Consider the following 18,154-nt stretch of genomic DNA (forward strand, 5'->3'; position numbering starts at 1 on the left):
ATGAACCAAAAGGACATTGCCAAAGGCAACATAAGAGGGGAACCATGAGAGAGGAGTTAGGATAGAGGAAGGGGAGTAATGTCTTTTCAAAGTGAAGAGTTGGATTAGATCTGATCTGTGGTAGGAAATCTGAAATTTCTGGATAATGTGACAAGAGCAATCAAGCAGAGGTATATAAAATCAGAAGATTTGTAATGCGGCTCTGCTCAGCTTTTGTTCATAAAGGTAGAGCACATTAGGCCTTCCCTCAGCTTTCTTTAACCTAATGGTTCAATTGCAGGTGAGGCTTTCTTTGGAGCTTATTGTTCTCTGTAATTTATCTGTCTAGGCCCTCTAGTATGAGAAGCTCTTTTCTGGAGTTTAGTGTTCTTCAGAGTCTCTCTTTTAGCAATCTTACAGGAACTTATGTCAGGTTTTATTATCAGAAAAACTGAGAATACCCATCACAAGGGAAAGGTGAGTGTGTTTATATAGATCACAAATAAGCCTCTCCTTTTCTCATCAGGCTTTGGGCTGTGTGTTGGGGAATAAAGTTAACAACACAGGCTCCTTTACCTTAGGATCATTTAGAACCCAAGGAGAAAATAGATATGTTATATGAGTTGAATCCTAAGGAGAGCTGGTAACAGTGTTGTGCTCTCTGCTGCCTTGGATTGAGGAGGGCAATAACCTTTTATGAAAGCTTTCATATTTTCTGTTCTTAAAACCAGATTTATGGTAAAACTTTCTTTTGATCTGATATCCACCTCCATCTGTTGCTCCATTTCTCTGCTTTATTCTTTTTTTCTCAGGAGTTCTTAAAAGTATTATCTGCACAAGAGGGCTCTACTTATTTTCCATCCCCCCCCCCCCCAAATGGAGAATGACTGATGCCCAGACTGGCATAGAACTCCTAGATGTAAGTGATCTTTCTGCCTCAGCTTCTCCATTAATTAAGCCGCTGTGCTCAGCTTCAGTTTTCTTATGACTCCTGTCTGAATCTGTTCTTGTCTGGGTGAGCAGTGACATCTTGTGGCTAGAAAATGGGCCCATTTGTCGTCATGCCCCTTCCCACCCCACCCCATCTTTCTTTGATACTGGGTATTGAACCCAGGGGCACTTTACCAGCCTCAGCCCTTTTTATTTTTTTTTACTTTTGAGACAGGGCCTTCCTAAGGTTCTAAGTCTGGTCTTAAACTTGTAATCCTCCTGCCTCAGCCTCCTAAACTGCTGGGATTACAGGTACTCACATGTCTTGGAGCAAAGGTTTTCTTTAGTGACTTCTAGAATAGCCACTGGAGTCAAGAAAAACGTATACTAGGGTTTTTGTTCAAATCACTACAGAGTCAGTCAACTCTTTGCCCCAGGCTGTGGTTTAATGCATTTCTGTACTCTTGAACCTAAGACAAAACTTTGCATACATGTTTTGTTTGTTGAATTGATCAAATATATAAAACTGGGGTATTTTGGGGCTGGGGTTGTGGCTCAGTGGTAGAGTGCTCTACCACTGAGCTACAGCCCCATCCCCAAAATCTGTTTTATTAAGCATCAGATGTATACCTTGATTAGAAACCCATGTAGACATTAATAGTGTGGACCTAACATTATGTAAAGGTTATTATTTCTACCTTTTTATTTTTTTTAAATTGAGGTCAAGTCTTTTTATACTATCCAAGCTAAACTCCTGGCTCAAATGATCCTCCTGCCTCAGCCTCCTGAATAACTGGATTTACAGGCATATATCACCACACTTACCTGCCTATTTATATTTAGATTTTAGACACTTTCCTGTCTGTTTATTTAGACACTTGCCTTTCCGGTCTGTTTATGTAAAACCATCACAGTTCTTGGTGGGGGGGAGGATAATGAATTTTTTTTTTCCATTTTAGAAATGCTAGAAAATAGAAAGTATTTTGTCATTTTTCATATATTCTTCATTCTTTTTTTTTTTTTTAAAGAGAGGGAGAGAGAGAGAATTTTAATATTTATTTATTTTCTTTTTTTAGTTTTCGGCAGACACAACATCTTTGTTGGTATGTGGTGCTGAGGATCGAACCCGGGCCGCATGCATGCCAGATGAGCGCGCTACCACTTGAGCCACATCCCCAGCCCCCCCATGTAGTCTTAGTTAACATGATTAATGTCTGCTTTGTAGTCCATTTATATGGATATAGTATAATTTGCCTAATTGGTCCCTTTTGTTGGACCCTCACGTTAATTTTTTTAAAATATTTTTTTAGTTGTTGATGGACCTTTATTTTTATTTATTTGTATATGGTGCTGAGAATCGAACCCAGTGCCTCACATATGCTAGGCAATTGATCTAACACTGAGCCACAAGGCCAGCCCGCTCACATTAATTTATAATTTAGATTTTTCTTTAATGCAAACAGCTTTTTAGTATAAGATGTACACCTTGATTAGAAGGCAATTCATCATTTTTTCTTTTCTTTTTCTGGATACTGGGGATTGAACCCAGGGCACTTTACCACTGAGCCAAATCCCCATCACTTTTTATGTTTTAGTTATTTATTTTTGAAGATCTGATCTTATTTGCTACTCTTAAAAACTCTTATTTTAGACTAGTCTCAGAAGTAGAAGCTTGCAGAGAGGTCAGTCCACATCTCTTGGCAGTCTGTTCCTGGCGCTTTTCTTCGGCCTCTTTCATTCTCTTGACCAAAAATTTGGCATATTCTACAGCCTGTTCCTTATTTTTCTTAGTACACTATTTCTTCAGAGCAATACATGGGCGCTTGTGTTGCAGGACACATGGAATAAGGAGACACTGAATCTTCTTTGGTGCTTTGGTCCTGGGTTTTTTTACCTTCTTTGTTTAAAGGTTTTCTGACAACACATTGGCAGTCATCATTTTCCTTAGAGAGATTGAAAAGTTTGCAGATTCTATTAGCTCTTTTGTGTCCCAGCCTATGAGGTACAGTAGTATCCGTAAGTCTAGGAATATCCTTCTCTCATTTTTTTTTACAATAACCAAGTTGAGAATGCTCAGATTGGCATTCACAGTGCAACCTCAAACAGATTTGCGCTTCCTCTCTCCAGTTCATCTTGGTCTATAACAGGAATGCCTCTTATTCAGTAGCAGGCAAACACAGCCATGGGTCACAACACTGTGTTTCATGAGGAAACCTTGTTTGTGGTTCCTACCACTGATTAGGACCACATAACCCTTCTATTCTTCACCCAGAGAATCAGCAGCAACTTCTGTGGCAGTACACTTCTCATGATAAGTACAAAGTTTGCATTCATCATCCACTTCAATGAGTTTCTGGCAGCCAGTAGCTGGAAGGAGATATTCAGCTTCATCTTGGGCAGCTTTATTTTTTATTTTGAGATAAGGTCTCACTAAGTTGTTGAGGCTGGCTTTGAACTTGTGATCCTCCTGCCTCAAGCCTCCCAAGTCTCTAGGATTACAGGTGTGTGCCACCATGCCCAGCCATCTTATGCATCTTTTTTTTTTTTTTTGTTAAATTGTTGATACATCTTTATTTTATGTATTTGTTTATATGTGGTGCTGAGGATCGAACCCAGTGCCTCACACATGCCAGGCAAGTGCACTACTGCTGAGCCACAGCCCCAACCCCCTTATGCATCTTGATACATAAAATATTGGTGATTTCCTTAGGATAGAGTTCCAGGTCAAAACATGGACGTTTTCTTGAGGCTTGATACATAACACCAAAAAATGTATTGCTCTATTTCCCCATTTAAAAGTATCTTATCAAAGGTAATAGAATTTTATTTGTTGGTAAGCAAATTTGTGTCATGTAGAAACTATTTTTGCCTTCAGTTGGAGTGATTTTTTCATATACCTCAGCCCTTTGAGTAAGGGAGGTGTTGATTGTGGCATAAAATTTCTGAACTCAAGGGGATTTGATCAGAAAACAGAAGTATAATATGTATGAGACCCAAGAACTTGCACTTGTGCCCGACACAGTGGCGCACACCTGTAATCCCAGTTGCTCAGGAGGCTGAGGCAGGAGGATCAAGAGTTCAAAGCCAATTTCGGCAATGGTGAGGCACTAAGCAACTCAGTGAGACCCTATCTCTAAATAAAATACAAAATAGGGCTGGGGATGTGGCTCAGTGGTTGAGTCCCCTGAGTTCAATCCCTAGTACCCTCCCCCCAAAAAACCAAAAACAGAAACCTTCACTTGGCATCTTTGTGTCCATCTAACCTTTTGGGGATTGTGACTGAGAATGATACTCCGTCTCTTTTTCATGTGGCTTGGCTGTCAGACCATTGATGATGGGGCCATTCTTCCTTTGAAAGGAAGAAGGTGTAGTGTTGTCTCCTGTTTTTATAAAATGGATTATGTCCTTATGAGTGTGAGAATCTTAATTTCAGAAGAAGCATGGAAAAATTAGAACCTTATAGCTAGAAAAACCGTAACAATTGTCCTGTCTTATATCTTACAATGGCAGAGGAGACAACATCACTAATTTATTGTGTTTCTTGATAGTGGTCCTTGCTTAGTGGTGTACACCTATAATCACAGCAACTGAGGAGGCTGAGGCAGGAGTGTTGAAAGTTTGAGGCCAGCCTTAGCAACTAGGCAAGATCCTGTTAAAAAAAAGCGGAGGGGGGGGGGCGTAGCTTGGTGGTAAAGTGATTCAAACCCCAGCACTGTTTAAAAAAAAAAAAAGAGGGACAAACAATGTCAGAGGCCCAGTGTGGTAGTGCATACCTTTAATCCCATCTGAGGTAGGAGGGTCATAAGTTTGAGGTTGGCCTGAGCAATTTAGTAAGACTGTGTCTCAAAATGAAAAAATAAAAGGAGGATATTGGGGATATAGTTCAGGAGTAGAGCCCTTGCATAGCAAGTACAAGGTTTTGGGTTCAAGCCCCAGCGTCACGGAAAAAAAAGGAAAAAAAAATGTTAACGTCAGGCCTTCACCTTAGAACAACTATAAAGTTCAATCTGTTGGGATAAGACACAGTTATAGATACTCTCAAAATGTAGTCCTGAGGATTTTAAGGTGCAACTAAGTTTAAGCCTCAGTACTCGGCACATTTGCTACTACAGGTAAGATCTGCAGAGTAGCAACCTTGATTCTCATTGGAAATTTGTTAGAAAGGCACAATCTTGAGTCACTCCCCAGATCTTTTCAATCAGAATGTGCTCCCTCCATTCCCTTGTCCATCCTGGTACTGAATCCAGGGGCATTCTGTATCCCAACCCTTCAAAAAAAAATTTTTTTTTTCTTTTAATTTTGAGACAGGTATTATTAAATTTCCCGGACTGGCCTTGAACTAGGAATTCTCCTGCCTCAGTCTCTGGATAGGGAATTAACTTTTTACTTGTAGTTTTAGAAGTATTGATACCTAGGTTCCAGAGACATATTCTAGGGTTAGCCAGGGTATTGTTGTTTTTAAATAAAATACTCAAAGTGCAGCCAAGGCTGAGAAGCCTATTTCAGTTGCCTTTGCTGTCCCAAGAATAAGTACCCAAAGCTACTTCAAGGTAGAACAACAAGAATAGAAGGGTTTTTTTTGTTGTTGTTGTTTATTTGTTTGGTTCTTTTGGTATGAGGAATTGAACCCAGGAATGCTTTATCATTGAGTTACATTCTCAGTCCTTTTATTTTATATCTTGAGACAGGGTCTTGCTAAATTACTGAGGCTGGCCTCGAACTTGCAATCCTCCTATCTTAGTTTCTTGTCTCTGGGATTACAGGCATGTGCCACTGTGCCTGGCAAAGAGATTTTTTTTTTTTTTTTTTTTAGTTAAATGAATTTAATATTTTCTTGGAAATTTGCTAAAGGACCTAATGTACAATAGTATTAACACATTCTGATGGTTTTCCTCTCATAGGCTCAAACTGTCCAGGTTGCTGAAGTTGAACCACAGTCACAGCCACAGCCTTCCCCAGAACTTCTGCTTCCAAATTCTTTGAAACCAGAAGAAGGGCTTGAAGTATGGAAAAGCTGGGCCCAGACCAAGAATGCTGAACTAGAAAAGGATGCTCAGAATAGATTGGCACCCATTGGGAGTGAGTGTTTGGGGAAGATGGGAGATGTCTATAATCTAAATAACAGGACTATAGTAACTGGTGTCCTCTGGCTCTGTAGAGAGCACCTGCTGCATCGTGACTATCAGTAAGCAAGCCTGACCCTGTACAGATGATCATGATTTGTGGGGTTTGCCTAAAACCAAGCATTTTTATATACATGGCTTTCTAGAGTCAATCTAGCAGACCAGAGCAAAGTGACTTTTAGGAAAAAAACATGAGCCCAGTGAGTGTTTTCAATGCCCTTCTTTGCCATTAGATTTATATACTTTCCCATGTTACAGAGTGGATTCTGTTTTTTTTTTTTCCCCTGCTTTTACTTCTTGATCCTAGTAATAATTTTGGGGATATATGTGAGATGAGGCAGGTTATAAGAAAGTAACCCTTGGTGTAATATTATATATGATTACTGCCTTAGTAGGCCGGTTTTGATCATAAATAGAAATGAACATTCCTGTACCAGCAACCTGATTCTCTGAGCCCTCCTTTCAGGAAAATGAGTACCCAATAAAGAGACACCTATACCCAGACTCCCACTCACCTTTGAGACTTGTGTTATAGGGCGCCAATTGCTGCGATTCCAGGAAGATCTCATCTCCTCTGCTGTGGCTGAGTTGAATTATGGCCTCTGTCTAATGACACGGGAAGCTCGAAATGGAGATGGTGAACCCTATGATCCGGATGTGCTCTACTATATTTTCTTGTGTATTCAAAAGGTAGGAAGCACCTCTACATAGAAGTATTTTTAAGCTCTGTTCCCATTTCGTGTTTGCTGATTAGTCAAGTTTAGTAAAATGATTAGAAGTGAAAATAAAGAAATTCTTTTTTATCTATATAATGAGTTTTAAAATAAACTGTTTTAATTGCAAAGACCTAAATGTTAGTGATCTAGAGCATTTGGCTAGCATGCACCAGGCCCTGAGTTTCCTCCCCAGCATAGCATCACAAAAGAAAATAAAGAAGAAAAAGGAAAAAAAGACCTAAATGTTCACTTTAGACTATAAAATAAGCAGACAAACATCTAAAATCGTACCATCTAGCAAAACTTCTATTAAATTATTTGGTTATTACCTTAGTAGCTTTTTTTTTTTAATCACAAAGCATTTCACACTTTTCTGTTAAAATGAACATTGTTTTTATTAAAAAGTAACTTATTTAGAACAAAGTTTGGTGCTAACATAGCTTTTCACATTAATACTACGTTAACACAAAGCAATTATTTGAAGAAGTCTGATTAGAATTGTATGTGAATATCGTTAGACTTTTAGGACACATAATGTGAAGCATAAAATAGGAGCTCAGATTGGCAGTTTGGGAAGCATTTTTTAGTATTTGAAGTCTTTTGGAGAATTTATAATATGATTGAGTAGGACTTACTTGTTGGGAATTTGGTGCCTGGTCCTGAGAAAAGCCTGCCTCCCACTTTGTTCCTGTTTCTTTCTGGCCCTAACCCAGATACCATGTGAATAACATTACATGATCTCTTCACTTATGCTATACCCAGTCCTAAAAGAAAGGTATAGTCGGGCTGGGGATGTGGCTCAAGTGGTAACGCACTCACCTAGCATGTGTGAGGCCCTGGATTCGATTCTCAGCACCACGTAAAAATAAAACAAAGATATTGTGTCTACCTACAACTAAAAAAAATAAATACATAAAAAAAAAAAAAAAAGAAAAAGAAAGGTATAGTCATCTCCATTTATAGTCAAGAAAACTGAGCCCCAAGTTAAAAGCTATATATCTATTATTTAAATAATATACTAGTAAGGGGCTGTCCTCAGAGCTTATTCATTATTTTGTTACCACAGACAATGCCTTACTTAGGTAAAATAAAATTCAGAAAATCATCACTGATCTAACTCTATAATGTTGTGGGAATCAGTTCACATGATTTGGATTACACTGTTACATAGACTGGACAGTTTTGATGTGGTAGGGAGAGGTAGTGGTGCTAGTGGAAAAATGTTTATTTCTCCCAAAAGTTTATTCAAGAAACAACCAATAACTTTCATTGATTGTTTTACTTTTCAGTATCTTTTTGAAAATGGAAGGGTAGATGACATTTTCTCCGATCTTTATTATGTTCGATTCACCGAGTGGCTCCACGAAGTTCTGAAGGATGTTCAGCCTCGGGTCACTCCACTTGGTAAGTCTTTGGAGCCTTTTCCCATTTGAATTTTAAAACATAGGCTGTTTTGCACCAAATGTGGTGGCACATTCATATAATCCCGTCAACTCTGGAGGCTGAGGCAGAAAGATTGTAAGTTTTGAGACTAGCCTCAGTAATTTAGTGAGGCCCTAGCAACTTAGTGAGACCCTGTCTCAAATAGGAAATAAAAAGGGCTGAGGATGTGGCTTAGTGGTTAAGTGTGCCTGAGTTCAGTCACCAGTACCTGGAGAGAAAAAAAAAAAGGCAGTTTCTGTGGCTGGCTATGATTATAGTAAGGGGGCATGGGACTTATAAATCCCAGGCAGCAGTATTGGCCTTGGTGCTGCTTTGCCTGATATCAGAAGGGGCATTGCTCTTCAGAGAATTCTGTTAGTCCCAGTGTGGCAAGGACCCAGAGACATGCGAAACTAGTAGAGTGGTTACTATGTTTTTTATTTTTATTTTCTATTAAAATTTATTGATTGACCAGGTGTGGTGGTACATGCCTAAAATTCCAGCTAATCAGGAAGCTAGTGCAGGAAGATGGCAAGTTTGAGTTCAGTATGGCAACTTAGTGAAACCTGTCTCAAAATAAAAAATAAAAGTGTCTGAGGATCTAGTTCAGTGGTAAAATGCCCCTGAGCTTATTCTCCAGAATGGGGGTGGGAGGTGTTATTATTAAAGTCAGAATCATAGCTGGGTGCAGTAGCTCATGCCTATTATAGTCCCAGCTACTGGAGAGGATTACTTGAGCCCAGGAGTTCAGGTCAGCCTGGACAACATAGTGATACCTTATCTCAAGACATAGCTGGGTATGGTGGCATATTCCTGTAATCCTAGAAACTCAGGAGTCTGACAGGAGGACTGCATGTTTGAGGCCAACCTGGGCAACTTAGACCCTGTCTCAGAATAAAAAGGGCGAGGTTGGGGATGTAGCTCAGAGATAAAGTGCCCCTGGGTTCAATCCCTAGTACCACAAAAAGAAGAAGAAAAAAAAAAAAAGGACACAAGCAAGAAAGAGAATTGAAAGGGGCTGGGAATAGTGCTGGGAATAGTGCTCAATGGCAGAACACTTACCTATCATGTGAAGGCCCTGGTTTTGATCCCAGCACAACTGCACCCCCTAGTCAAAAATTTTAAGAACGATTTCAGCTGTAGAGCGTAATCTTATAAATAAATATTTATTTATTTATTTTTGAGAAAAAGTTCTATTACTTTGCCAGCAAAGCTGGAACAGGGGATGCCTGTCTCAGAGGCTGTAATTCTGGCAATTAGGGGTAACAGGGTTTTTTTTTTTTTTTTTTTTAATATTTATTTTTTAGCTGGGCACAATATCTTTATTTTATTTATTTTTATGGGGTGCTGAAGATCGAACCCAGGGCATCACACATGCTAGACGAGCACTCTACTACTGAGCCACAACTCCAGCCCAGTAACAGGGTTTTTAAAGAGGTGAATTAAAGACTACATTTCATATGTTCTACATAGGGAGTTGTGATTTGCTTGTTAATTTGGGAGATAGTCATTTCTTAGATCTTCTGGTGCCATCCCTGAAATCTGAATTACTTTTCTCCTGTGGTGGGCCTATGCTCAAGGACAGATTACTATCTGGGATGGGGAAGAATGGTAATCCTTTCCCTTGCCTCAGATTAGAGAGGGGGAGGGAGAGAGGGAGAGGAAGAAAAAGAAACATGTCTGGTTTAAAAAATAAGTTGCAGTGACAGAGCAGCAAGAACTGTATTCAAAGCACAAAGTAGACCATTTTTACATTTCCCCACTGTCAATTTCTACATTCCATTTCTATGGAAAAATGGGAGTGACATCTCCAAGCTGCTTCCTACTGAGAGAGGGTAAAGTTGTGTGGAATTGACCTGAAGTTCTTGTTCTCTATCAGGTGGGGCATGGATAATTTAGCATCAGAGCAACCTAGAGGTCCATGCTGGCATTTGGTGGGTCTGGGCAGGAATCGTGTTAGGACAACAGTAAACAAGACAGCAATGCTTTACTTGTTTTGTAAACAGTTAACACGAAAGCAATTAGTATTTCAGCCAGTTTCTGAAAACCATGAAGACAGTAACTCATTAAAACCTTAAGCAAAAGCTTAAGGTGGGATCCAACATGCCATTGATTTGTGAGGAGGCCATTTAAGGCATTTGAGTAGAGTTGTTAGAAATATATTCAATATTTAGTTTTTATAATGGTGTCCATTTGAGATGTAGTTAAAAGATACTTAATGTCATCTTATTTCTGTAAAATAGCTTTCTCATTAGTATTACCTCTATGTTCAGTAGAGGCATCCCTTTAACTGTGTCATTTAGGACTCTACTGGCAAAGTTAGTTAGGCCTTTTGTGTGCCACATTGCATCTTTTAGACTAATCTGAGGAATAAATATCGGGGCTAGATAATACTATCAGTGAAAAACAGATCTACGTTATCTTTGTAGGAAGTTAGGAAGACTTGTAGGTCTATCAGATCAGGCTCAAATTGACTCAGAACAAACTTATAACTCTAGAGTTCCTTTGTAGTAGTTACTCTTAGGCACTCCCACTCTTCCTTTATAGCCTCCAGCTTTACTTTTGGTAGGGCTGACACAAGTGTACATCTGAAGTTAGATTAAAAAAATTAATAAGTTGTCTTGCCTTTTAAATGTCCACCTATGCTGCCTATGGTAGCATGTGCCTTTAATAGCTACTTAAGGAGGCGGGGCAATGAGGATCATGAGTTCACAATACCTTTATTTATTTATTTATTTTTATGTAGTGCTGAGGATTGCTGGACTAAAACCAGCCTAAGCAATTTAGAGAGACCATAAGCAAGTCAGCAAGACCGTCTCTAAATAAAATATAAAAAGGACTGGGGGATGTGCTTAGTGGTTAAGTGCTTCTGGGTTCAATTGCCAGTACCTTCCCCCCAAAAAGTCCACATATTAATTGCTCTCCTGCCAGGTGTTTAAGACCAACTTGGGGGCTAGGGTTGTGCCTCAGTGGTAGAGCACTTGTGTTGCACATGTGAAGCACTGGGTAAAAATTTTAAAAAAGACCAACTTGGTCAAAATTGACATCTACTCTTAAGAGGCAGCTGTGATTCCTCAAGGATAGCTCTTGGGAACTTTCGAGAAGCCTATTGGTTCTTCAGCCTTCCTCTACCAGTGTGCCATCTGCCAGGATGGATTGAGTTCTTGCTGACCACATGTGGCTTTCTTTGGAACCATAAGAAACATGCCCTTTGCCAGTGACCATCCTCTTTGCAGAACGTATACTGGTTGGCTTCTTGTTCTTTAGGGTCCTCTCAATCTGGAGTTGCAGGGCCCTTAGAGGTGTCCTGTTGTTCCCTGGATCCATAATTTTTTAGAGCTGTTTTAGGTGTCCAGAAGAATTTCAGAAAAAAGTATAGAAACTTTCTCTGTGCTAGCTCACCCTCATATAATTTCCCCTATATTAATAGTGTTACATTAGCATGGTACATTTGTTAAAATTTGAACCAATATCGATACATTATTATTATCTAAAGTTTAGATAATAATAGGCTTACTCATTGTGTTGTAGTGCTGTGGGTTTTCATAAATGTCTGAAAGCATGAATCTACTACTATAGTATCAATTCAGAATGTTTCCCTGTCTTAAATCCCTTCTCTTGCTGGTTGTGGTGGCACAGGCCTGTAATTCCAGCAGCTCGGGTGCCTAAGCCTAAGGATCGCAGGTTAAATAAAGCCAGCCTCAGCAACTTAGTGAGGCCCTAAGCAACTCAGTGAGACCCTATCTCTAAATAAAATCTAAAAAAGGGCTGAGAATATGGGTCAGAGGTTAAACACCTCTGGGTTCAAACCTGGTACCCCCCCCCCCCACACACACACCCAAAAAAATAAAATCCCTGTTATCTGCCTGTGCCTTCTATCCTGCCTTCCTTCCCTTCCTTGCCCTGAGTCCTTGACAACCAATGATCTTTTTCCTATTGCCAGTTTTGTCTTTTCTAGAATGTCATATATTTGGAATAATTCAATATATAATCTTTTCAGATTTATTTCTTTCAGTTATCAATATGCATTTAAAGTTAGTCTTTTCATGGCTTGATAGTTCATTTTCTTTTTAGCATAGAATATTCCATTGTGTGGACAAACCATAGTTTATCCATTCTTCTGAGAGACATTTTCTCTTTATTTCTTCCAGGTTTTGGCAGTTTTGAATAAAGATGCTATAAACATTTGTGTGCAGGTTTTTGGTAAATAATAGTCAAATAAGCCAGGTGGGGTGGTTTGTGTCTGTAATCCCAGGTACTCAGGAGGCAGAGGTAGGAGGATCACAAGTTTGAGGCCAGCCTGAGCAATTTAGTGACCCTGTCTCACGATAAAAAATAAAGAGGATTAGGCATGTAGCTCAGTGGCAGAGCACCACTGAGTTCATTTCCTAGCACTGCCCCCTACATACAAAAATTAATGAAACAGAATGAGAAACTTAAGAAATAGAATCACACAAGTATGGTAAATTTAACTGACAAAAAGGAGAAAGGGTAGTGTTTTCAACAAATGGTGCTGGAAACACCCTTTCTTCATTAAACTGCCACTATGCCTGTCCCATTTATTAACTCTTTTTTTTTTCCAATTTTTTAATTGATTTTATTTTTTTAAATACATGACAGCGGAATGCATTACAATTGTTATTCCATTTATTAACTCTTGACATTATTTCCTGAGCTTTTCTTCCTATGCTAGTTTGAAGGAAATTCCAGACATTCTATCCATAAATATTTATTTTCAGTTTTTTTTGGGGGGAGCTTAGGGTTGGTTCTCAGCAATTGAATCCAGGACCTCATGCATGCTAGGAAAGAGCTCTACCACTGAACTATACTCAAAACCCTATCTATAAATTTTTTTAATGTGTTGAAAAGTGTTTTTGACATACCACAGGGACACTATCATAATTTTTAAAAACAACTAGAAAGCCAAACATGGTGGCTTACACTAGAAGGCAAGGGCAGGAGGATTACAAGTTTCCTGGGCAATTTAGCAAGATGCTGTCTCAAAAGTTTTAAAATAAGCTGGGCATGATGACATACACCTATAATCCGAGTGGCTCTGAAGGCTGAAGCAGGAGGATTTCAAGGTCCAGACCAGTGAGCAAGGCCCTAAATAAATTAGTGAGACCTTGTCTCAAAATAAAAAATATAAACGGCTGGGGATGTGGCTCAGTGGTTGAGTGCCCCTGGGTTCAATCCCCAATGCCAAAATAATAAGTAAATGCTAAATAATAAAAAAAAAAAAATTTAAGGCCAGGCATATAAGCTCAGTGGTAGTGTTCTTGGGTTCAGCCCTCAGTACTACACACACACACACACACAAAAAAGACTTTGTCACTCCAATTTCTGGATTGCTAGCAGTCCACATTGTGTGGGCGAGGCAGATTAAAGGCTTTAGAAATTTTCTTTATTTGCTTATCAGTTTTCACAGTAATGAGTTAGTTCACCAGCTTTCCCAGTTCCCAGTAATGTAAAATTAAGGTTTTTTTATTTGTTTTTTAAGAATCATTGTGAACTCATGCATTTAAATATTTGATAATTTGATATGATTCAATCCACTGCAGTTATTTTTACTGATGTGCAGACTGTTCTATCTTTGGCCAATTGGATTATCTTTAGGTTGGTACCTATATTAATTCTAGTAGTTGTTGATTACGCCCTTCATTTCTTTTTTCCTCTCTCTCTCTCTCTCTCTCTCTCTTTCTGTGTGTGTGTGTGTGTGTGTGTGTGTGTGAACCCAGGGGTGCTGAACCACTGAGGTACATCCCCAGCCTTTTCTTTTTTATTATTTTGAGATAGGGTCTCGCCATTTTGCCCTGACTAGCCTTGAACTTGTGATCCTTCTGCCTTGACCTCATGAATAGCTATGTTTACAGGTGTACACTGCCATAGCCAGCAACTTCCTTACTTTCCGATTTGACAGAACATTTCATTTTTCAAACATTTGTTGTTCCATTGTGAAATCCATCAGTTCTCTATGAAACTGGTTGCTTTTAGTGGGATAAGGTATTTCAATACACATTTTGGATGTTAGGGATGCTCATTGCTCCTGCACTGGTCATTGTGTCTATGCCCTTCAGTAGGCAGAAGTTTTAAAGTTTTAAAAGATAAAATACATCATTTTTATGCTTGCTGTTGAGAATCAAATCTATAAGGCTTATATAATTTTTTTCCATGTCTCCTTGCTCTTAGCCAGGAATCCTGGTTCTTAGCCATTAAAGTATATTTTATTTATCTATTTGTTTATTTATTTATTGGTACTGGGGATTGAACCCAGGGGCTCTTTATCCTGAGCTACATCCTTATCCCTTTTTAATTCTTTTTTTTTGTAAAGGGTCCCTCAGTTGCTGAGGTTGCTGGACTTGAACTTCAAATTGTCCTGCTTCAGCATCCTGAATATAAAATTAATTTTAAAGTTTGTTGTTGGGAATAAAATAATGTTATAGAAATGCCACTAGAGGAGGTATGTGGCTGAGTGAAGGAAGAGAAAAGTATACCAAGCTGTGGCAGGAGTTACTCCTAGGGAAATAGCTTTTCTTGAGAGAAACTGTGTTGTGTTGCTTATCCTGCATCTTGGATGCTTCAAATATGTCCAAGAGCGAGAAAGTGCTTCCCATTGTTGCCATACCACTAAGTAGCCAAACAGTGGACAAAAACAGCACCGGAGAGAAGTACACTACATGGTCAAAGTCCTGCCTGTGGGAAGAATAGACAGTGGACTGTATTGTGCAGAGTCTTCCTTTTCTGCTTCCAGGAAGCATAACTTTCACTGTCTGGAGAATCCTGAAACCCTGTAGGAAAATGCTGTGTCTGCTGCACCCTACTATACCCTCAGTGCATAAACACTTGTAGTTGTTGAATTGAGCAAATGAAGGTAGCTTGGTGGTAAAACCCACAGTTGTCTTTCTTTAGTGCAGTCCTGGCTGCCCAGGGTTCTTGTTGATACTGTTGGTGTTTTAGTCAGATTTTTGTAGCTGTGACCAAAAGACCTGACAAAAATAATTAGAGGAGGTAAAGTTTAGTTAGGGGCTCACAATTTCAGAGTTCTCAGTCCAGAGATGGCTGACTCTATTCCTCTGGGCCTGAGATAAGTCAGAACATCATGGCAGAGTGTGTGGTGGAAAAAAAGCACTTGGACTCTGCTGGCTTCTTCCTTGTTGAAGTGGGTGGAAAGAGTTCTCATCACAGAGCAGAAAGAGTTCTCACCACAACGAAATATAAAGCCCAAAGCCACAGCTGCAATGACCCACCTCCTCCAGCCATACCCTGCCTGCCTATATTTACCACCCAGTTAATCTCTATCAGTCTCTATCACTGATTAGGTTCTCATAGCCCAATCATTTCACCTCTAAACTTTTGTTTTTTAGTTTTGGGTTTTTTTTTTTTTTTTTGTTCTGTAATTTTTTATTTGTTCTTTTTAGTTACACATGACAGTGGAATGTATTTTGACATATATATATATATATATATATATATATACACACATTCTACTGTCGTATGTAACTAAAAAGAACAAATAAAAATTTGTTCTTAGAGGATAACTTCCCATTATTGTGGTTGTACATGGTGTGGAGTTACACTGGTTGTGTATTCACATATGAACATAGGAAGGTTATACCCAATTTATTCTACTGTCTTTCCATTTTCCAAATTCCCTTCCCTTTTCTTCATTCTAAATTTTCTTACATTGTCTCACACATGAGCTTTTGGGGGACACCACATATCTAAATTGGCCTTAGCCCTGCCTAGCTCTAGATTTGTCAGTGAACCTGGGTCTTAAGAGTTACACCTATCCTTTTAATGAAAACTTGAAATTGCTCAAATATCAATGTTCTTTTTATCCAGAGAAGTGATGAAATGGGCTTTCTTCCTAGAAATGATAGATAATAAGAGGGGTATACATTACCAGGTCTTTGGGCCTTAGACACCTTGAAAATACAATGTAAGTTGTCTTCGAGAAGAGAGAGCATGTATGCATGTTTGGTTTATAGTTTTTATGTATTCATGAACCTGAAGGCAATCCTTTTGTCTTATATTAGCCTTGGATTACAGAGGAATTTGTCAAGTAACAGTAATCATGTGAGGTAGTGGTTCTCAATGTGATTCCCAGAGCAGCAGCAGTATCACCTTGGAACTTGTTAGAAATAAATGTTCATTTTGGGTTCCACCTCAGAAACATAAGTTGTAACCCTCTATGTTTTAACAACCTTTCCAAATTATTTTGCAATACCCCAGGGAGACTTCTGTTGTTAAGACTTATGTCCCTGTGGTCCATATGCCTCACACCTCCCATCCTGTGCCTTTGTGGTACCTCCTTCCATCTATTTGTTTTAGCATTATTCTGTTCTTCCTAGGCTATGTTCTGCCCAGCCATGTGACTGAGGAGATGCTATGGGAATGCAAGCAGCTTGGGGCGCACTCCCCTTCCACCCTATTGACCACCCTCATGTTCTTTAACACCAAGTAAGTTTTCTAGAATGTCCATACTTGGCCTCTGCTGGCTTCTTCCTGGTGAAGTGGGTGGGAACTTTAGGAGGACTTCTGAATTCCTGTGACATTTATGAGAACCTTGAGCTACTGAAAGCCTCCAGCCCCACTTGACTACATTTTTTTGTGGTGACCAGTGAATCTAACAGCCTTGTCAGAACTCTACTATCTATTTCAATGTGGCTTCTCCACTGTCCACAGTGTTTGGGTATGGGCCTACCCAGATCTGGGAGTGTGGGCTCCTCTGAAATACAGATGGGTGTAGGGTAAATCATGGTGTCTGGCACCCTCTGCCTTGCTTTCACTTGTGGTTCAGGTACTTCCTGTTGAAGACAGTTGACCAGCACATGAAGCTGGCCTTCTCCAAAGTCTTACGACAGACAAAGAAGAACCCCTCTAATCCCAAGGATAAAAGCACGAGTATTCGGTACCTGAAGGCCCTTGGGATACATCAGACTGGCCAGAAAGGTAGGGAAAGGTGGCACCTTACCCTGTATCTACCGGGCTAGTAATAAATATGGACGGGGGGGTTTTACTGGGTAGGAATTTTCCATTCCTTTTTCCCCAGCCAAAAACTTTTCTCCTAGAAGCAGGGAAGCTCTGGACAAGATAGCCTATTCCCTTCCTAGTTATTTCATGCCTCATTCCTTTCCTCTTCCTACCTGATATTTCCTAGATAGGATGGCTGAATACCTGTGGTTCCTAATCTAGGCCTGAGCTAAGACAGTCCTTATGCCAGGTCTGTGATGGTGGTGGTGGCGGCGGGGGGGGGGTGTTTTATAGTTACAGATGACATGTATGCAGAACAGACAGAAAATCCAGAGAATCCACTGAGATGTCCCATCAAGCTCTACGATTTCTACCTCTTCAAATGGTGAGGAGGCTTTATAAATTGGCTAATGTATGTGTGTGTGTGTTTGTCCGCATGCTTACTTATATGCATATGTTATCAAAGGAAAGAGGCATTCTCTAGCCCCAGAGGAAAATCATTTCCAAAAATCTAAATAAAGAAACAACTATGTGGCTTTCCCAAAGTGGTATGCTTGACATTGATATAAAAAGGGTTCCTGAACCCTAACAGTCTTTTTTTTTTTTTTTTTTTTTTTGGGAGCTGGGGATTGTGCATGGGAGGCAAGGACTCTACTAACTGAGCTATGATCCCCAGCCCTGACTCCTTGGCTTTAAGAGTATCATATAGGCTGGGGTTGTGGTTCAGTGGTAGAGTACTTGCCTTGAATGTGTGAGGCACTGGGTTTGATTCTCAGCACCACATATAAAGGCCCATCAACAACTAAAATAATTAAATAAATAAAATTTAAAAAAAAAGACATCTTCCACAGTTACTTAAAAAAAAAAAGAATATCATGTTTAACTTTTTAAAATATACATTTCACAATTTATAAAAAGATGACAATAAACATATTTCTATCCTTTTACTCTTTGATAGTATGAAAAATTACAATCATCTTCACTCAAGTTGGAATTAAAAAAAAAAAAAAA

The 18,154-nt window shown here is 39.3% G+C and overlaps 1 protein-coding gene and 1 pseudogene across 1 annotated transcript in view; one reads left to right on the forward strand and one right to left on the reverse strand.

Annotated features, from left to right (window-relative positions):
• The window catches only part of Qrich1 (glutamine rich 1), a 44,844-nt gene extending 27,173 nt beyond the window's left edge, over nt 1-17,671 (forward strand). Inside the window, exons 4-9 of the mRNA XM_015487230.2 lie at nt 5,811-5,988; nt 6,568-6,722; nt 8,038-8,152; nt 16,522-16,630; nt 16,971-17,122; nt 17,438-17,671. Of these exons, the coding sequence (XP_015342716.1) occupies nt 5,811-5,988; nt 6,568-6,722; nt 8,038-8,152; nt 16,522-16,630; nt 16,971-17,122; nt 17,438-17,532 (804 nt within the window). The 3' untranslated portion in view covers nt 17,533-17,671. The remainder of the gene's footprint in view (nt 1-5,810; nt 5,989-6,567; nt 6,723-8,037; nt 8,153-16,521; nt 16,631-16,970; nt 17,123-17,437) is intronic.
• Nucleotides 2,552-3,300, reverse strand: LOC107143085 (annotated as a pseudogene).
• Nucleotides 17,672-18,154: the final 483 nt, after the last annotated feature.

This window comes from Marmota marmota, unplaced genomic scaffold (assembly GCF_001458135.2).
Source record: "Marmota marmota marmota unplaced genomic scaffold, marMar, whole genome shotgun sequence".
Taxonomy (NCBI): Eukaryota; Metazoa; Chordata; class Mammalia; order Rodentia; family Sciuridae; genus Marmota; species Marmota marmota.